General features: G+C 34.6%; 1 protein-coding gene across 5 annotated transcripts in view; it reads right to left on the bottom strand.

The window, feature by feature from the left end:
• Window positions 1–22,486, bottom strand: part of LOC150102365 (mitotic checkpoint serine/threonine-protein kinase BUB1 beta-like) — a 386,807-nt gene that overhangs the window by 100,305 nt on the left and 264,016 nt on the right. For all 5 annotated transcript variants that reach the window (XM_090399214.1, XM_090399217.1, XM_090399216.1 and 2 more), the window contains 2 exons: window positions 20,303–20,399; window positions 12,576–12,964 (listed from right to left, as the gene is read on the bottom strand). In XM_090399214.1, the coding sequence (XP_090255340.1) occupies window positions 12,576–12,964; window positions 20,303–20,399 (486 nt within the window). The remainder of the gene's footprint in view (window positions 1–12,575; window positions 12,965–20,302; window positions 20,400–22,486) is intronic.

Genomic DNA, 22,486 nt, shown 5'->3' with positions numbered 1-22,486 from the left:
ATTGGCATGAAAGTTCATTTCTTTGATGTTTAGTGATCTGATTAAAGCTTTCCAAATTTCTGGTAGGATTAGACCGTGATTCTTATTTAGGTTTCCTGTTGAACGGGCGACCGTAGCAGCCTCCTTGAAGGTTCTGGAATGGTAATTCTCTTCTATATAAGGCATATGACTCTTATCCCACTCAATGAGATGATTGGTAGAGGCAAAGTGGCAAGAAAGGCCTGAAATATCTTGTCTATCGTTTCTGACATATCCTATGTGTCAGAAACGTGTTCCTTCTGTCTCGTTTCAAAGCTTGTAGAGGTCTAACCAACGTAACTAACACAACAGGAGCAAGGTATATACTCCAGAATACGTGTAGAATGGATGAGCGTCTTTCGGTGATCTTAAAAATTTCTGAATAGTATTGACCGGCTTGAATGCTACTTAAATATTGTGTGGTTTTAGAAGGATAGCCAATTTTTTGAAAATGCTGCTGACAAATGGAATAGTTATAGTACTGATGTATTGGGTGTCATCACGTTGTCTTTTTGGTATATCCGAAAAGAGAATCTTGTTGCAGAGTCTTTTTGGATAACCATTTAAGGATAGCTCTCTGGATATTGTAGTTAATTCCTTTGTAAGTCATCTTGGTCTGTTGTGTAATGTATAGCTCTTTTCTTAAGCATATGGATAATGCTAAGTTTCTGGGATATATGATGTGACGAGTTGAAATGGAGGTAATGGGCGACTGTACTCTGGAGTATATAATATACCTTGCTCCTGTGGTGTTAGTTACATTGGTCAGACCTCTAGAAGCTTCAAAACAAGACAGAAGGAACACATAGAATATGTCAGAAACAACAGACAAGATATTTCAGGCCTTTCTTGCCACTTTTGCCTCTACCAGCCATCTCATTGAGTGGGATAAGAATCATATGCCTTAAAAAGAAGAGAATTACCATTCCAGAACCTACAAAGAGGCTTCTACGGTCGCCCGTTCAACAGGAAACCTAAATAAGAATCAAGGTCTAATCCTACCGGAAATTTGGAAAGCTTTAATCAGATCACTAAACATCAAAGAAATGAACTTTCACGCCAATTACATCATGTCTCACAACAAATAAATCATGTTCCCGAGACACGTGCATTGTCTCACACAACACTAATTTTGTATGAATTGGAACTGTCAGTTAAAAACCAAGTCTGTTACCTTCATATAGCTTACCAATTGTATTCCCTTAAGATGCTGATAGCAAAAATCGGTGAAACATGTAGGACGATAAATTAAAACTCACTTGACTAACCTTCGAAAAAAGTGTTATAGTTATTATACAAGTAGTCAAGAAAGAAAATCACACTTTGAACTTTCATAGTTCCAAAGTTGACCTTGGGAACTATGAAAATAATAGTTTGTCCCATTCTTAATCAAGATTAGGATGGAAGTGTATTTCCAGCAGAAGTGGACACAGTTTTTTCTGCAGATAATCTGGACCCATGAAGAGATATGATCTTTTAGTTCTTGTTGAACTTGCCTTTCGATGACCCCCTCATGTTAGAGTAGTGAGAATAAATTGTGAAGTAATCGATAAAGGCAACTGCCTACTGAGGGAAGATGCTGTTCAGTTATTGAGTTTACTTTAACAAAGAAGATTACACTTAAAGATAGCCTTGAGGAAGCCCCCCCTCTTCTTGATATGGCCGAAATAACATGCTTCCCACTAAGACTTAGAGGATATGACTGGATAGAAAGTTCTTAATAAATTCAGGAAGGTAGCCTTTCAGAAAATGATCAACAGGTTTTTAATATGCCATATCTCCAGGATGCGTCTCTTATACATGTTTCTAAACAGACCAAATGGTCTCAGGTTGATCAGCATCTACGAAAGCCACGTTGTTTGTTGCTTTCTGAGTATCAGAGAAATCTTGCATTTACCATTTTTTCCTAGACTTTACAAAGATAGCTAGTCAGAAAAATGGGATGATAATTGTTGGCTTGGGCTGGATCCTTGCCTTGCTTTGGAATAGTAATGAGAATCGACTTATGCTAAGAGTCCAGAAACTCTTCCTCTGTAAATATTCTGTTGTATAGTAAGAGAAGGAGATCCACAGAAGATGATGGAAGGTGTTTTATCATAATGGATGTTATCAGGGCCAAATGCACTAAGATGAGAGGAGAAGTGCATTTTTTAGTTCCTCCTTAACAAATGGCTGATTGCACAGTTCAATAGCCACTGCTTCACTTGTTCTTTCAAAATTAAAAAATTAGGAGGATAGCAGCTTTGAGATCAGCAACAACACATCGATTATGTTCCAAGGTAGACAAACAGTGTGTTCTGTATCTACCTTTCATCTTCTGGATTTTATCCCACACAGTTTTTGCACTGGTTGTTTGATTAATCGATGATGTAAATCAATCTAGAATTGTTTTTGATTGTGACATCTTGCATAATATGCTTTGGCCAGAGCACATTTAAATGTTATGAAATTTGTTATTGTAGAATATCTACAAAATATATCCCATGCTCTAGCTTGATTTTTTTTTTTTTTTGCTGCTAGGTACTTTGTTCCACCAAGGCTTCGGATGGAGTGGAAATCAGAGTGATGTTTTTGAAATCACTACAGTGGCTGCATCGACAATACAGTATATAGCATACTTCACTGATTCATTAATAATTGTTTGGTTGACTGCACCAGTATTAAATTTTGCAAGATGGGAAAATGTATTCCAGTCAGGCTGGTCCATTTTCCACATGGGCATCCATGTAGGAGGACACATTTAAGATATCAAGTGATAAGAGGAAAAGGTTTTCGTCAACATTCCAAGTGAGCAGTGAAAAAAAAGGCAGGGGGAGCAGATTGTAAGATTGATTGCTGAATAAGAATGGATAGGCATATATAAGAAGGTATTTGCTCCATTATTAACAAGGGAGAGGTCAAGGTTGTCGAGAATTTGCCCAATGATACTACTAAGGTAGTTGTCTATTAAAGTCGCCTATTAGAAATATGGGCTGGGGTAATTGTATTACGAGGATATCGAGTTCGGTTTCATTTAATTCAGAACTCACTTGTAAATATATCGAGCATACTATTATAAGAAATCCAACATACAGCAAATCGCTACTGCTTCCAGAGCAGCATTAAGCTGAACATGAACTGAATAGAGTATCACTGCCATAGAGAATACCTACTCCATCATGCACAGGACCATCTCCAGTTCTGTTCTTGCAAACAGAAACAAAAAAGGCTTGTTTCTGCAGCAGATGCTTGATATCATTGAACATTCCTATTGTTTAGGTTTCGTAGACTTGTCTGATTTCTGGGTGGTTGAGAAATATATTAGGTTTATATTTCTCATTAGATTTTGGGAAGTACAGATGACAAGTGTCCATCTCCCTCTAGAAAATATCCAATACATCTTCAGATGTGACTGGATCACTGGGTAAGTTTGGTATCCGTTGAAAGTAACTTGAAGTATCCATTTTTTTCTGTGGAAGATTCTGGTGGCTTTTCTTTAAGTGATAACTTGGCCATAATTTTTTTACAAGTGGATTCTCACTGAATGGAACCATTTTTGATGGGTCCATGCATTGTGCAATTGATGAGCTCAACAGAAAAACAATGCCAATCAAGGATTCAGGTATGGTGAAATTATCAAATGGTGGAATAGATATGTTTGAGTTGCTGTTGATGTTTTCTTAATTGTTACTTTCTCAGCAAAAGAGGATCTCAGAGCAGGTGTGATGGTGAATAACTTTCTTTTTGCATCTTGATTTTTTTTTTCCACTTCTGATATGAATGATAGTATGGCAGATGATTTTCCTGACAGTTTACACATTTAGCTTCTTCGAGGAGCAAGAATGATTATGCTGTTTACTAACACATCACACAGGTAGCAGAGCCATGACAGGCAGTTTGGACATCATAGTGGATGAGGGATATGCAGTTAAACAGAACAATTGAGATACCCTGCTTTAACAGATGTTGGTGGCTTAGGAGTAGCAAATGTAAGGATGTTGTTTCTGGTTAGAACCAGGTGACCATCCATGTGGATCATGATGCACCTCATACTTGCCATCATCCCCTGATCGTTCATCTCTGAACATATCTCATCAGGACCATCTAGGAGATCCCATTTTGAGATCACTACTCTACAGGAAGAATCGAGTTTTTGGGGTGTAACGGTTATTGGTATTCCACTCATTGATATTGCTCTGAATAGTTTTTCAGAAAGTTGTTGACATGTTTATAAAAGGACATTGCCAGAAAGAAGTTTAACTTTTGGAAGAACCTGCCAACCCTTCTATACCCTTTTGAATGAAAAAGGGTGACATTTTCTCTATTGGTTTTTCACCTGTGGCATCGATGAATGATTAGAAAAACTGGTAAATTTATGCTGATATCATGTCTTTTGTTTCTTACTTTTGCATTCATAAGATGTACTAATGGTATTAATACTTAAGTAGGGATTTGTTAGGGCCTTGAAATGATTAAGGATGGATTCATGTTTAAGTGGGTTTTCTTCAGCACCAGGACTCACCATGGAGCTACACACATGGACACCCACTATATGGCAAGCAATGACTGTGCTCAGGAGTGGAATACCAATGTTATTACCCCCAGATGCTATATGAGCACCAAAGCAAGCCTTGGTCTTGTTCCCAGACCATGGGGGAAGGAGACTTACAACAATACTCTTTATCATTGCAGGGAAATCCACTAGCCGATTGATCTTGGCTAGACCATCCAGAACCACCTATCTTGCTGAAGCAGAGGCCAAATTAGTGCAAGACTACCAAGATCCCCCCCCCCCCCCCCCTTTCCAGATGTCTATGGGTCGCACTGCATGGCAAACACAACAGCAAGGCATTGGATCCCAGTGATAGTAAGCTGGAAGATAGGATAGTAAACGAAGACTACACAAAAAAAAAAAACAAAGAGGAAGAAATGGGGCCAGTACCATAGCTGGGGGGGGGGGGGGGTTCACTCCACCATGAACAGGTGCCTCATACGGAGGGGCATAAATAAAGAAAAATGTTCGAAAAGTTAAAACATCATACAAACGTTTTCTAAGTATACATGATTACAATAAAACATGAAAGAGACTAAACCTTAATTTATTTCAGTTTTTTTGAATATCTGGGTAAGAAGTCTTTATTTATTGACACTTATTTCAGAGTAGAACGGGAGACCGTGTAGCTCAGTGGATGTGGCATTTGCACACCACGACACTTGGCCGCACAAAGGAAGACTTGGTTTCAAATCTAGTCGCAACTAGAGGAAATTTTTCTAAGCCTTTTTTTTGACCACTTCCTAAGTTAGTCAATCTCTGACAAGAGCAAACAGGGTTTTTTTCCCCCCAGAAACTCTGGTTTTTCTTCCCATAAACTCAAGAAAAATCAACAGTGAACCAACACTATTTCAGACATTAAATATATTGTGTTAGTCGTCTCTTCACGTGTGCCGCTTAATTAGTGATAGCCTTGGGCCCTCTCTGATTAGGCACCAGTGATGATTGAAGTGCCCACTCAGTCTCCAAAAGTTAGATAGGGCTAAAACAGCCTCGCCTACTCCCTATAAAAAGGCATTAGCTGATTTTTTTTGTTTTTCAGTAGAACATTTATATTTTAAAAGTTAATATATTTTTTTTATCATTCGATCAAATGAACATTAATATTCATACAACTGACTCACTGTAACAAATGTTATGACAAACCATCAAAAAATCCTAGCAGGAATCTATGCATCAATTCTACTTGAGAAAGAGAACTGATGGGATGGAGTTTTGGCTATAGAAAACATACTCTGATGGCCTATTCCTTTGGTAATAACTTGACGCTAGGGACATAAGATATGATAATTAATAAACAAAATGATCTAATGGCTTTATGAAATTGTATGTCAACAAGATAATTAGTTTCCTTGTCATCTGCCTCTCATCATAACAGTGATACAGAAGTGGTCTGTTGTGTCACTATTTCCTATGTTAAAGGTATCTCAGAAGATATAGCTAAATTACTTAGATCTATTGGTCCACAAGTGTCTTTCTGTCCTATTGACAAGATATCTTTACTTTACTAGGCCCAGCTTAATATAAACTTATGTCCACACTGGAGCATATCAAATTCGTTGTTATTGAAAAATTCGGTGAAGACATTTTTGCCGTAAGACATTTATGCTGTAAAACATTTTGCATTAATTTTTGTAAATAATTAATGAATGATAAAGGGTATTATAAATTCATTAAAAAGGCAAATCTTTATTAAGGTGAATGTCAGTGATACATAACATAATGAAATCATTTAAAAATTACACAGCATCATTTAAGAGATGCTGCATAAATAATAAACTTTTTGCTGTGGATCATCAATTCAACAAATCCATTAGTAACACCGCTCACTGGAAAAAATGCTAATACTGTGAAGCATTTTTCATGTTGAATTCAGCATCTGTTTAATAGTGTAACTTCAAACCAATGGCAACAATTTTGCAATAAAGATTTTGTGGCATATGAAATAAACAACCTGTTATAGTTGTTGATGTAAATATGTTAGAAAAAGCACTGACAGTTGCTTTCTTGAAGTCAACCATTAATGTTTCGGGATCTAACGATGAACGTAAGCCCTTTAAGGCACTGAATAATTGATTTGCAAGGAAGAAAAGCAAAAGCTGTCATGGAGTGTCATGTCATGAGACCTTAGGGGTCTCATGCTGTCCAAGCCTGGATAAAGGAGGGTTGGTCAGACGAGTGTCGATGCTTTGATTATAAAGAAAAAACACGATTGTTAAGTGATGCCTATACGATCAACAGCTTCAACATGATTCTCCTTCTACAAATATTCCGAGAGATTACTTTTATGGAGAACCTTAATTCCGTCCTGATTGCTTTGGTTCAAGAAGCTTAACATAGTTTAAATGTTCATCAAGCCTCTGTAGCTAGTTGGTATAGGTCAGAGATGTTCAACCCGTCCATCGCAGAGCGATTTTTGGTCGATCTCGTGTATTCCTCCTTACTTACAAATTTAATTAAAACTGAAAACATTTTATTTATCATTATTTTTAGTTCGCTTTAAGTGTATTGCTATTGTTTATTTATTTTTCATTAAAATTGTCAAATCAGTAATTGTCTTATAAGTCCAGGTAAATGAATTAATTTGGATCAGTGGAAGTCAAACAGCAAGCCGAGCGATTACGATTATAAGCAAGGTGTAAAAAACTCGATTGTAGCTTAGATATTAAATATTCCAAAGCACATTACATCGATTTTTTACTTAGGTTAAGTCCCATGTGAATATTGTAAAAAAAAAAAACTTTGTTTGTCTTGGTATAGTTTGTATTAGATATTTTTGTAAATAACTCTTTTGAAGCTAACTGTATATACTGCTTTAATAAGAATATGTTTGGGTGTTAAAAACAAAGGCAATGTTTTTGTCACCGAAGCTGTACATGGCAGCATTAGAAAGATTGTTATTGAAACTTGTATGTATAAGAAAGGCTTGCAGGCTCTAAGTGTAAACATCTCTGAAGTCAGTCAGAAAGCATTCAAACAAATCTCCGATGGCTGGCAACTTACAATCAAAAGAAAGCGGAGGAGAACAAAAAGGCTTGCCGAACTTGAAACTTAAGATGAAAGACTCATGCCGATTCTTTGGGGGTTGCCAAACTTCATGCGAGGTCTCAGAGGAGACCTAATAAAAAGGGACTGAAGCAAGAAGGGGTCCCGGTTCCAGAATTGCTGTCAGAGAGGAGGCTGCCTGATCCAGAGTCGCCGTCAGAGAGACTGCCGGATCCATGTTGCTTGAGAGAGGAGTTTCCCGCTTCCAGAAAGGAGCTTCTCGGTTTGAGACGTCGCTAGAGAGAGACTACTTCTAGGTTGCAGACAAGGTTTCAAATTGCCGAAAGGAAGAGTTCCAATTGCCGGAGAAAAGTTTCCAGGCCATGTTAATGTCAGACATTCATCAGTGTTGCGTTTTCATTACATTTGATGAATCAAACGACTTCACTGGTATTGCTCAGTTAATGGTATTTATTCGCATGGTATTTCAAGATTATTCAAGTAAAGAAGAAATTTTGAAAATTATACCAATATTGGGAAGGACTAGGAGAGAAGACATTTTTTCGGCATTTGATGAATTTGTGAAACAACATAAACTTCTGCTTTTTAAACTTGTGTCTATTACTACTGATGGTGCTCCTGCAATGATAGGTAATAAGTGCCTCCGCAGCGCAACTGGAAGAACGACGGTACATTGCGCCCTTCGATTGGAATAGGCCTAAGTTCGATTCTCGTCGCGACGGGAGGAATCTTTATCTGGACGATTTCAATCGAAGGTGAGTTAACGAGTAACCCCTCATTAGGAGGGGACTCAACTCGTCCTAGAAGGATAAGATAGGATATTTATTTAAATTTTGTGTTATTAATATCTTGTTAAAGTCATTTTTACTAGAACCTTGATGTAATTAGACATTGATGATCTACATCAAATTCCTGATATGTACCTTCAAGGGGTGTACAATATACGATAGTACTGTATGAAAAACTTACATCATTACTAACTTCCTATTTACAATTTTCCTCCAAATTAATCTCTTACCTGTCAAGACTCCAACATTATCAGATCTTATATTTCTATCTTTTAAGGCACTTTTTAATATATCAGTCCACCTTCCACTGGGTCTTTTTTCTGCCAACCTGGCAGAGAACACTTGTTTTGCTAATCTTTCCTTTCCCATTCTGTTTAAGTGACCATCCACCTAAGATTAGCTCTGCTAACATGTTCCTGTATGCTTACAATGTTCTTTCTTAATATCCTCGTTTTTAATATGATATTGCCACTGATGCCATCTGTTCATGCACCTAATCTTTCTCAGGATTCCCATATCTGTGGTCTCTAGTCTTTGGTCAAGTGTTTTATTTCTAATCCAGTTTTGAGATCCATAAGTTAAAAATTGGTTTGAACATGGTCTTGTATACAGCTAATGTAGTGTTTTGACTAATTTCTCTCTTATTCCATATAAATTTATTCAGTTACTTCCTACCATACCAGCTATATTGATTCTGTTGTCTATTTCCATATTTAATTTACCATTTTTACTAAAAATCGTGCCAAAGTAGCTGACATGTTTTACTTGTTCTATAGGTTCTCCATTCACAATGCAGTTTATATTTTCAATGCTTCTGCTTATTTTCATCGTCTTTGTCTTGTTATTGCTGACCTTCATACCATACCTATGACAACAGTTATTCAGTCTGATCAGGGAATCTTACAGATTTGTACTGGATTTATTTAGATTAACATCACCAATCTTGATATCAGGTTTATCATTGTTGAATTTCAAATTCATACTGAAGATGCCCTTGATACTAGGGCAAAAATTTTAGTGATAAAAATGTACATGTAAGTTTAACCCATTCTATGTTATTTATTAATTATTCCTTTGGTCCCTTGAAATACAGTAGTGAGAGTAGGTTGGAATTCAAACTAGCTGATAAATTAAGATCTTTAATATGCACATCTTTATCTACACCCTCAATCATTTTGATATGAAATAAAACTATTTTATTAAAAACCTTTAGAAATTTATAATATTCAGTAGATTTTTTGCACATTTACTTATTTTCAAATAAGCTTAGTTATTTAATTAAATCTACATTTTACACTAATTTTTTTATATTTCCTATATAATTTTTATTAAAATTATCATATATACATTTCACTTAGTTTTCATATACTTGAATAATAAATTTATACTTAATATATTGCTATTCTTATTCCAAAAATAGAATTACACTATGAAGTAAAAAAGAGTACTGGCACCTATTTTACAATAAGTGCGTACTATGCCCATTCATAAAACAAGGGCAGTTGATGAAAATGTATATGATGGTTAATGAAAAACCATAATATTCACACACATACATGTCATCACCAATCAACAGAAAGGAAGGTGTAAGCTGAATAAAGACTGCATAGCCAAGCAAGAACAATTGCTGTAAGTTGTTCTAAGTACATGAAACTTGGAACAGGTTGTGATCTAAGTTACCAAGAGGAGAGGAGCACTAACAAACAGTGTATTCGGAAGAGATTTAGGGTGCTTGCAAAATGGTAAGGGTTGTCTGATTTTCTGGTAAGAAGATGGACTATCTGTGTGTTAGCATTTGTAATGAAAATTACTCCAGCATCTACACGTTTGATCAGTGGAAATGGAAAACTAAACCAATCTGAGTTGTGAGCACTGAAATCTCCAAGAAACTTACTATTTGGGTATTTTGACTGCAGAAAACTCAACCTTCAGAGGTAGGCACCTGAATAGGCCAGAGTGGTTATATGAATTTGAGGAATGATAAACAAGGTAAATGAATGCAAAGTGGATTAGTAGAGAAACTGAACTGAACCAAAGCAAATCAAATGAGATAGGGGTGGGGAAAGGGAGAAGATTTAATATTTTGTATACTCTGACATGAGATGTTGGATCTGATGAATGCACAAATGTACCTTTCAGGCAAAAGGAGACAGATGCCAGTCAATTTGGCATACCCTAGAAGGGTGCTAACCACACTGCATGTGAGAAAGGGAGAAACCAGAGCCCTTCCCTCTGAAAAATAAACATAGCAGTAAGCCACCTCAGGTCTCCACAAGCAAAGTGGTGGTGTTTCACTACTCAATGAAAGACCACTTAAAGGTTCGTAATGACAATGCTAGACAGATCTTGATATCATCCATGTTTTAGCAGATTCTGCAACAATTCTTTGTTAGTTACATTTGGTAAATACAGAAATGGAAACCAAATATACATCTGGTGTCCAGTTCTGTGAGAATCTGCTTTCATCCATCTTTCTTTGATTTTTCCTTTAGGGGAATTGTGAACGGTCAGTGTCCATATTTTCCACTTCACGAAAGATATCCAAAATGCCAAATTTTACTCCATCCAGGACACCAGGTTATTTTAAGTTTTATTTTCCTCTGGGAGGGGGTAGAAGTATCTATTCCATTTATTAATAGGTCTGGAGGCATGTCATTTTCTTTAAGATGGACAATTCATCATTTTTTGAAATAGCAGATATAGATGTAGCAAAATCATTTTTGATGTGTCAGGAGTGAGGCCACGCTTCCCCCACCCCAACAAACAAACAAAAAAATTCACTATGGAGAATCACAAGCAAGCATACTACACATGGATGATGAAACTGTGGTGGAACAAATATATGAGTATGTGTATTTACATCCCCTTTGACACTTGTGATTTTAGGAAGCAATGTTTAGTGCTATGCTATTGAAAACTATTTTCACACTCTATCCAGGATACTAGTTATTTTAAAAATTTTGGTTTGTCTGTGGGCAGAGTATCTGTGTGTGTGTGCACGTGGCACACACACATACACACTAGGCATTTGGTTGGTTCTTTGAATTCATTTCATTATTTTTCCTAGAGGATTCTTACTTAGCAGAATCATTTTTTTTTTGTGTATTTTGGCATGAGGCCATACTTATTTTTTCTCTGATTCACTCTGCCAAGTTCTTGTAAATGACACCAATTCAGGGATGTAGTTTTCAGAAGGCAGGACACTCATGCATGTTAATATCCCTTCAGATAATTATTTTTACTATTATCTTCTCAGCAGCATAAGATAGTTTACTCTTTGCGTCTTCTTTGTATAATTGTCTTGATTTTGGGAATCTCGTGCACATCCTTCCACCTTCAGCATGCACAGGATAACCCTGATATTCTCCCTCACAATTAGAACCATTTATTGTTTCTTGTGTGTTTGTGTATTATTACAATTTTAACACTGTATTCCTGAAGATGTCTCTGTGACTGATAAAAGGTTGAAACATTGAAACCTACTGTTTAAGTGTTTCTCTTTGTTGTAATACACAAACACACAAGAACCATTTATTGTTTCTTGTGTGTTTGTGTATTATTACAATTTTAACACTGTATTCCTGAAGATGTCTCTGTGACTGATAAAAGGTTGAAACATTGAAACCTACTGTTTAAGTGTTTCTCTTTGTGCTGTAAATTATTCCATTAAAGTGTAACATGAAGTTCATTAATATTCATTATTATATATTCATAATATACAGAACAGTAAATTATAATTTGTGGAGGCACAAACAACCATGTGTTTTTTGTAATGGAAGAAGATCCTTTAACCACATCAATGTCTAATGTGGATTAAATATCACTCCTCATGCAAGTCATATCTATGCGTCCATGTAATATCAATGGAATTGCAATTTTAATATGCACTTCACATCGATCACTATCCTGACATGCATACATGTGAAGGCCAGTTGCATGGTCAATATTCCCATTAATTTTAACTCCATATGTCAGACTGATATTGTTGGGGGAAGGACAGGAGCATGATATTTGTACAGCAATGAACAATGATCTTGTAGTTCAAACTAATATAAATTAGTATGATTAATGAAATTAACATAAGCCAGAAATAATGAAAGAAAGAAAACAACCAAGAATTTCAAGGAAATGAGAGATATTAATTCAAATCAAATTCAGAGAATATTTCACATTTGCATTTATTTTTTATATATATCCCCAACATTTGAATAGCTAAACACTACAGTTCTGACCTGAGACTATCTGGAAGTTCTGTGCCAGCCCCAGCATTATTATTACAAGTTTTTTCCCTAAAAGGAAAACTTGTGGAAGAGTTTACGTTAACAGAGCATCTACTTCTTTCCTGGGAAAATTTTTCTTCTGTTGTTTCAGGAAGAGAATAAAGTTCAAGATTAGTAAAAGATGGTGTAATTCCATTGGGATCATGACTATTTCCAGAAGCAAGCTGAATGTGTGAAAAAGGAGTGGAAGCCGATTTAGCATTTGCTGCAAAATGTTCTTCACTGTAAGTTGGAGCAAGTGTCACATTCTCATTTGGAACAACACTGCGATCATGAAATAAGTCTTCATTTTTGTCACATTCCTCTTCATCATCATCTTCCTCAACAGCAATATACAGATCCTAGCAAAATCATAATATTTTGATGAAATATAAATGCGATAATCAACAAAGCAATAACACATTAATATAAAATTTTATTATATCCAAAAATGCATTACAAGCACAAAAGCATGCATGCACACAAAAAAATGAATAATTTTTAATGAGATTACATTTCTTAACCATATGTAGTCTCATTAAACATCATTAGTGAAAGGCATTTTATAATTATAAAGCAAAGTGGCTGTTAAGTTTATCTCCAGCAGCATACCCCATTTCTATGATACAAGCTTCCTGATACCCTCTCCTTCGTACATGTAGAATAGTGAGAAGTCTCTAAACAATGTAATAATCTCTCACATTTGAGAATACAGGAAGAAGGTAGCTCTGCATTGTGTCCCTACATAGTGTATAGAGAGTAATATCAAGGGCTGCCCAACCAGTAATGAAATTACTACCATTTCTTCTGCCAGATCAATGATTAGAAAGAATGGGATTGACTATGCAGAGAAAGCACTGCTGAGACCTGGCAATAAACAAGAGACTAGGTGCTCTTTTGTAGAGATATGGCTTTCACCTCTAATAGTGTATGCCTCATTCCCATTACCAATCACGAAAAGCATCAAATATAGTAATACTATGGATCAAATAAATCTCACAAAGAAAAAGCCATAAAAATAAAAACCCTAAATACTTCCATATAAACATTAGATTTAGCATAAACAATATGCAGCATCACTTAGAGATAGCTAAAGTTAATCTTATTTGTAATCCTACCTCTTAACAGATTTATTTAAGCTGCATTAATATCATGCAGCTTTCATGACATTTATCCTCTATATTCTTCCAAAGAGGGTCCAAAGTTTTCCCATGGCTTTTGTTTAACTACTCCTTCATACAGCTTAGTTTTTGTACAGATTTATTCTGTATTTTCTCAAGGCTTGCATGCTGGGAACCTTTCAACAAGGTCATTTCTTTTCGGGGTTGTGTATTACTTTGGATGTTTCTATATGTGGAAACAACTTCACTATATGCCTCTTTAAATGAGACAATGTTTTCTTTAGAGCCTGCCATTGAGTCCAGCTTTGATTCAAGCTTTCAGGGATTGTTTGAGTATTATTTGTATATAGTCTATGAAAGCTGATTGGCTGATTCTCTTTAAAACATTTTCTGCTTAAAAGCAAAACTGATCACCTCCTATTTCAAACCTGGTACACTTTTTGATCTGAATTGATGTGGAGATGTCGTCAATGTCTCATCTCTTCTTTCTGGTGATTTGTGCACAGCTTTCTTGGAACATGGTATTAGTAGTAACTAATCCATGTCCCAAATAGAAATCCAAGAGGTATCATTATTATTACTAGCTTTGCTCATCTCCAAGTTTTCCAAAAACATCTCTGCATGTCTTTCCCTCTCCCCAACTTTAACATGGACTAACTTTTCCACTGCCTGCCACTCAAGAAGATTCCTGTACTTAGTACTGAATACTATAGCTACTCCTTCCTTTAATTTATCATTGTCTGAATATAAATTAAAAACAAATATGTTGTACTTATTTCAGAGATTTTCACCTGTTTTTGCCTTCTGTTTTAGTAATTATGACATTTTATGACTTCTCTAATTGTTCTGCCAGTTTCTCATTTTCTATTGATACACTGAAGATGAATATGTTCAATTCTGCCAATGCTGCATCTGAGTTTAGATGTAGAGCAAGGCTAGAAATTTGACTATAGCTGGATTAGTAGAGCAAGGCTAGAAATTTGACTATAGCTGGATTGAGCATCTTGTTCTTTTAAGTGTTTTTTTTTAAGTATATAGAAATTGACTGGTAGAGGGATGCAGTGCAGTACCATCCAGCTGTCTATGTATATGGTGAAGTTTAAGGAAGCTTAAAAGTCACTGGAAAGAATATGAAAAGTATGGAAAGGATTCTACCTCAAGAGTAACATGCATTTATAAAACCATTAACTATAAATGGACAGAAGATAAAAAAAAAGCAACTGCTATGAGTAACAATGGATTATCACACATCAGAAATGTGACATGTGAGTAAGAAAAATTAGATGTCAAATAGATAAGACCAGTGTTTTTTTTTGGGAGGTCCAAAATGGTATGGTGTACCAGCACCTTTACTAACACATATGCAGATAGTTTTAATTTTCAACTTTTCCTACTGGCAAAGAATACACATCAGCACTTGTTTTACATAAAACAAATATTAAAAAAAGCACTGGTTAAGACTATGATTAAATAATAGATGAGCTCAATAACAATGTCATGTTCTGAACAGATGAGCAGTGAACAGGCGAGATCAACAAACTATACTTGTTGCCAGTGTGAAACCACTAGTAAATACTATGATCTCTAGAGACGGGCTAATGGACCACCTTCAGGTGGGATTAATGTAAAATAAAACAATATCAATTCATAAAAAAATAAATAAAAATAAAGAAATAAATAAAACAAAATGTGAGAATTATAGGAATTTCCTTCTGGAGCATTCTAGAAAATATGTATGCAAATACAGTTGAACAGATTTCAACTGCATGGATCCACTTATAGGCAGATTTTTTTCAATAAATATATTGGAAAATTTTTTGGAGATTTACAAGAATTTGAAAAAACTCACAGATAAACCATGTAGCCTAGAATATCGAAAAAATAAGAAAAATTAGGTCATGCATAAAATATATGTAGACACTAGTCTATTTTATCATTTACATTTACCATAAAATATACACAAATCTATTATAAAAAGTTAAAATTTATGCACACAAACACTTAAGACTGCACATGGTGCCATTCGTAGTCACAAGAAATGTAAACAAAGATGCAGTATTAAATAATAACTGCATAAAATTTTATGTTTTTATCAGTGGTCCTAACATGATCTTTCCAAATATTCTTGGACTTCGCAACCGCAACTTGAGGATAAAGTGGTTAGCCCCATCTCTGTAGATGCATGTGTTCAGCCAGTTTGCCTGTTCTGGGGGATGAAAAAAACCCCTACTTCTGTATGAGGTAGGGGATTTTCACCTTTTGTAATTCACCTTTTATCTGTTCTGTCAAAAGAGAAGAGATAAAAGTTCCTCATGTCACTGACAGGAATCTAATCCAGTTCTTTCCGACAAAAGGGCTTCATCTATACTGACTGAACTATGGAGGCTCTAACTCCACAAAATCAAGTGTTATTAATTAGGTAAAATTAATTAGCATAAAATAAACATTTTATAATGATTCATTCATTAGCATATAGACTAGGATACCATGAAGCAATCATATTACTGCTTCTTCGTTATCAATGCATGAATCGTTATACATCTGTAAATAAATATGAATTTCTTTTTCACATTATCTTTTCATTTTTGATGTCTAATGTTAGTAATACATATAACATCTACAGTGTTTTGCATCATACAAGACAATATTGATTATAGGTACTGAGAGATAGGCGATTCAGCTTGTATTCTCTTATAGGCATTCCCTTAAATTCACATGATAAGACAAGAAATAACAAGGTGTTTTAGTCCTGTGCATCTTTTGGAGACTGAGAGGGCAGTTCAATCTCCACCAGTAACCAATAGGGGACAGCTGGCACAAGACTATAATTATATGTGGCATCTGATGAAGAAGAGACTGAGAAAATGTCACCTTTTCTTGGTCCCTAATACAGGGTTTATTGTTTGAAATGGTATGTTTTCTACAGTCAATTTTCTTGAGTTTACAAGATGAAAAACACAAGTTTCTGGGAGAAAAAAACCTGCTTCCCAGTGCTAGAGATAGACTAACTCATGAACCAGTTGAAAAAAGGCTTAGAAAAAGTTCCTCTAGTCAGCAACTAGAATCAAACTAAAGTAGTACTTTGAGCAGCCTAACACACAGAATGCAAATGCTACTTCCACTGAGCTACACAGGCCTATTGGAGAGCTAAACTGTATTTCTGTATGCTTGGAAATGAATCCCAGTCATTCAGAAATACTTTGAGAAAATCTTTGAAAAAGAGACAAAGCTAATCAGCAACTGGATTTCCTTTCAGAACTGACTAGTCTATGTTACAATATAGAGATGTGGACAAATTCACATGATAAGACAAATAACAAAATTCTTATTGTATTAAAGATAAAGAAGTTATTCCTCTTTATAAGGCCTTGATATGCCTGCATCTGGATTAGTACAGTGCTCAAATCTTGTCTCCTAGGTTTCTTGGGAATAAAGAAGCAGTGGAGAGGATTCAGAGACGAGTGACCAAGATGGTGAGTGGCCTGTGGAATGTTCTCTATGAGGATAGATTGAAGGTGTGTGGACTGCAGAAGAAAAAGTGGGGATATGATAAAAGCATTTAATAAACAACAAAAAAAAAAAAAAAAAAAACATTTGCTTCAATTTTATAGAATAGATGCAGGGGAAATGTTTCAGCACTTTGACTAGAGGGACCAGAACAAGGGAGTCATCCCTTGAAGTTGAATAAAGGTGTGGTCAGTAGGGTGTGAGGACTAGATTTTTTGCTTGGAGAATGGTGAATGAGTTGCCACAATCAGTTGTGAGTGCTTTGTCTGTTAATAGGTTCAAGGAGAGGTATGAGAGATTATATGTATAGATTGGGTCTCCCACGATGAGTCTTACTCTTCATGGAGGTGCCCATATTATAATAATAATATATTATTATTGTTAACAGTGATATCTTTGCACTGGTTCAGGACAAAGAGTATATAGAGCAACTGGATATTGAAAGTTATCACTTAATTTTAAGCAGGATAAAAATAAAGATATTAAAAGAAATGTATGTAGAAAGGTTTCAAGAATTAAAGATAAGCAGTTTATATTGATGAACTGTAGAATCAATATAAAAATATTAATAAAAAATATTAAACTTTGAAGATGCAGTGCCAAACACTGAAAAAAACATTCATTCAGCTAGAGAGGCACATATTGAAGTTATCTGCAAGGACAAAAACATTAGAACACCATGGAGGATACAATAAGCTAAAGGTGGTCCTGGAAAATAAGAAAGCAAAGTGACAGTTCATAAAAAGCAAAGCTACCAAATCCCACACCGAATACAGAAAAATGTAGAGAAGAAACAATAAAAAGAACAAGACAAAAGTAGTATAAAAACCGAAGATAAAGGATATATTGGAGTAATTACTTTTAAAAATAGTTAAATGAAACAAGCAGTGACAGAAAATTTATCAAAAGCCTGAAATATGGAGAGGAAGTGGAAACAGATGATATTCAACCAGAAATGCTCATATATGGAGGTATAAAAGTTTTACAGTGGATATCTGCATAATTCAGAAAGCATGGTAAGAAAGTTGAATTCTGAATGACTGGAATAGAGCTCTCAGTTTACATCTATAAAAAAGGAAATTAAATGGAATGTGATATTTATGAAAGAATTTCTCCATTAAGTGTTCCAAGTCTTAAGACATTGAACAAGATCTTCCACAATTTTTCTTAACCTCTTCTAAAGTAAGTTTGCATAAATTTTAGCACTTAATATTTATGCAAACATACTTGAGAAGAGGATAAGAAAAATTGTAGAAGTGACACTTGCAGAAGAACGAGCTGGATTCAGGTCAAATAGAGGTCATCATGATCATAATTTCATTTTACAATAGTTGAGAAATTTGAATGTAACAAGAATCTGTAATCTGGAAAAAGCATCTGCAAAAGTGCCAAGAGGAAAACTGTTCAGAAAGGCACAGTTATATGGAGCTGATGGAACATTATACAGAGTAATATATGTAGTCTATATTTTACAACTTTAATACTGAAAGAAGTATATGAAGGTAAGTAATAAGTATATAAAGGTAATTTTGATGAAAAATCAAGTGCGAGACAAGAGTTCACATTATTTTCACTGTTGCTCATCTTTATGGATCACATTATGAAGAAAAGGAAAATGTGAACAAATGACACACCCTTAAAACTTCCCTGTATATAACTGCAGCATCCAAACAGATATTATCTTGACACCTTATCACATACCTTTTCACAGATATACACAACCTTGTTATATTATCATAATTATATTCTTTGTCAAATATATCTCCTACAAATTTAAGTGCTTTAACTAAATTAAAAATTGTGTCACAACCTGGTATGTGAATTAGCAATAAAGACTTAAAATTTTAAAAACAAAAAGAAATAGAAAACATGAATATTTAGTGAACCTACCAAAAGAATATATAATTTTAGCTATTGGCACCTCGCTATGAATCCTCGATACTATTCAGAATTAGTAATCCATTTAGTTGACCTCTATCACAAATACATACAGATTTTCACTATCATTCCTATCATCAATCTCATCGACACTGTTTCTGTCTAGGTATCTCTTTTGTGGGTAATTTTTATGGCAATATTCTGCTTAACTGGCCACCATGATTTTTAAACTTGGTCTTAATCCTGAAAAATACAAGCAGCTGTTGTTCCATATCCATTTATTGTCCAGCATCAAACTAACTTATCTTCATCCTCTTTCATTTCATTCATTGCAGGCTGTTTCAGATATACTTTCTCTTAACCTCTCACCTACACAAACACAGTACCAATATGCTTTAGGTTTTGTATTTTTCAAATATGAGGTTCTAAGGATAATTAGAGGATCGAGCAAACTATTATGGGAATATTAAAAATGAGCATACAAGACTTCATATTGCTTTTTCCAGAAAGTATAAACAGAATGGAAGTTGAAAGATTGGCAAAACAAAAGTAAAATGATAAGGAAAAATGACCTGGAGAAAAACTAGAATATAATGTTGGGTGATGCAGTTATAAGAGTTTATGATCAGAATAGAAGAGATGATCAAATCAGAGATATAACAGACCAATGAGAGCTGTTTACACCAAACTAGTATGGACTGTGTTAGTATTATCATGTTGGGTGATGCAGTTATAAGAGTTTATGATCAGAATAGAAGAGATGATCAAATCAGAGATATAACAGACCAATGAGAGCTGGTTACACCAAACTAGTATGGACTGTGTTAGTATTATCATAAAACTTAGAAATATTTAGTCTCCTTGATGGTATACCCCAGAATATAATCCATTTACAGAGCCATTAAGGAAGAAGCAGCAGCTAAAATTCAGTGTTGATGAAGCAGTTAATCCTATCTATACCTCTATGTTGTTAATGTGTTTTATATGCATTCAACTACATTTTGGAAGAGAAAACCTATCACCTCATGTTCAGTTTAAATCCTTATAAATATTCCTCAAACTTGGAATCAAAACCTAGATCTTTCAAACTAAAAGGTGTCATCACTATTGACTGTATCCATAAATATAATATGCATAAAAATGTTCGTAAACAGATAACCTAAAACCTGAAATATGAAATTAACATATACATACCTCTTTATCATAAGGTACAGTAGGTATATTTACACATGGCATTAGTGCTCCTGCTGTTTTTCTCTTTGTGTTGCTCTGTGTATATCCAGGAGGTGGTCTGAAAATTTAAAAGGAGATTTTTTTTTAAAAACTAGCATGAGTTATTACATCTCATGTTTAAAGGCAGATTTATATGAATATTGATAATTGCTAATGATTTTGCAACAGAATTCAATAATTAAACAATTTGACTAATAAATTCAACAGTTCTGATAAACAGGTCAACTAATAAATTTATTAAATTGATTACTAAGTATATTAGTCAAATTATTTTTTTCTTATTCAACATATATCATGAACATTAAATGTGATGTCACAAGTTGTAACAGAGCAGCATGGTCATATTTATAACATTCTATCAAGATCTAAATTACAAAGATTAATTTAAAAACATTGATGAGAAGAAAAACAATTTTTAATGATAGGAACAAGCAGATCTATTCAAATTTAAATAATGTTTTGCAACATTTTTTTTTTTACTTTCTCCATAAGAAGTCTAATCTAATGAATCATTTGTTCATTAAAAGGTAGGTGGAATTCTGAAATGATAACTTTTCTGAAAATCATAATATTTCAAAATCATAAGAACAAGAGCTACTGCTAACTAACACCCTTTTTACAGTCCATCTTGAAACTCACCCCAGCTTAACTGCCTGATCTTTCAATTAATGTACTGGTGTACTTTTTGCACAAGACACTATTTCTTTAAGAGAGGGTGTTTTGGGTGTTCTTTATGTTCTTACAAACATGCAGCACTGATCTGCTATACACAAAAAGGAATACAGTAATTGAAAGAATGGAGCCCTGTGGTACCCAGGGCTCCATTCTTTCAGTTACTGCAAAATTTAAGGATAAAGATCCATCCGGCACATGATATGTAACATGTGTGATCAGAGAGAGAGAGAGAGAGACAACTGACAACCTCCAGTGTTAAAAAGAAGATAGTAGACTAATGGTAGGGACTTACCTATGATCAAATCCAATAAAATGTCCAAGCAATAGTATAAGCAACAGTTGAATTTCTTCTTCAAACTTTTCCACAGCATCTTACGAAAAGCAGAAGACATAAGAATGTTCTCCTGTTTGATAGATAGTGTCAGAATGCAAATTGGTGATCATTTATGAATTGTGGCCTCCAAGTAGCAAAGAAGTTGACTTTTAAAGAAATGCTCCATGAAGGCAGAAATAACTAAAGTAAAAGCAATAGGAAAAAAATGCAAATCTGTTGATGTTCATGGGAATATGTTAAACATAGGCTAATTTCCATTGTACAAGGTAAATACCAGTAAAATAGGAAACGATATAAATTTAATGCAAGCCTTCCCACAACTGGACACACTATCTTTTAGTAGCCAAGAGTGCTCTCCTAGTGAAAAATCAAAAGAGAAGGGAAACTGAATTGCTAGTTTTAAATGGAGCATTATTTGGATTATGCTCCACCAATCCATCTATCTATCTGAAATAAGTTGTAGATAATGATCCAGGCTGAGAAAATCACATTCCTAAAAATTCTTCTGCACCTAGCCTTTTAAATTCCAGGAGCAAATCTTTTTATTAATGTTCTTACAGAAATAGTGAAGTTAGGGCAGTTCGTCATGCAAAATTTCCCTTTTTTTTTTTACTTCATTTTCAAACATACTTTTCAGTATAATTAAAAACAATGTTCACTTTAATCAAATATATTACCTATCTTGGTACTTTCCTTCCTATTAATTGTCATAATTTAATATCACTGTTCAGAAAGGCACAGTTATATGGAGTTGATGGAACATTATACAGAATAATATACGTAGTCTATATTTTACAACTTTAATACTGAAAGAAGTATATGAAGGTAAGTAATAAGTATATAAATATCACTGGAAATGCAGTGATAGAAAGTATGCTTGTTCCATTCTACAAGTAAATGCAGTCTTGATATGCCAGATAAATTCACATTGTTTCTCTAACAGTCTGCCTCATATTTTCTGGTCTGAGATATTTCTGCTGGCATAGCTTCCTCCTTTCCACAAGTTAGTAAACAGTTAGTCCAAGTTTCAGTTTCTGTAGATATTACTTGCTTGTTCTTGGCATAGAAGTTCATAATATTTAATATCAGTCAGATTAATGATATAAAATTCAAAATACAATTTGAATAAATTCTGA

Source organism: Typopeltis vanoorti, chromosome 10, assembly GCF_054136105.1.
Source record: "Typopeltis vanoorti isolate ZY-2024b chromosome 10, IOZ_Tvanoo_1.0, whole genome shotgun sequence".
Lineage (NCBI taxonomy): Eukaryota > Metazoa > Arthropoda > Arachnida > Uropygi > Thelyphonidae > Typopeltis > Typopeltis vanoorti.
Note: the sequence above shows the minus strand (reverse complement) of the source record. Positions and strands in the feature narration are given on the sequence as shown.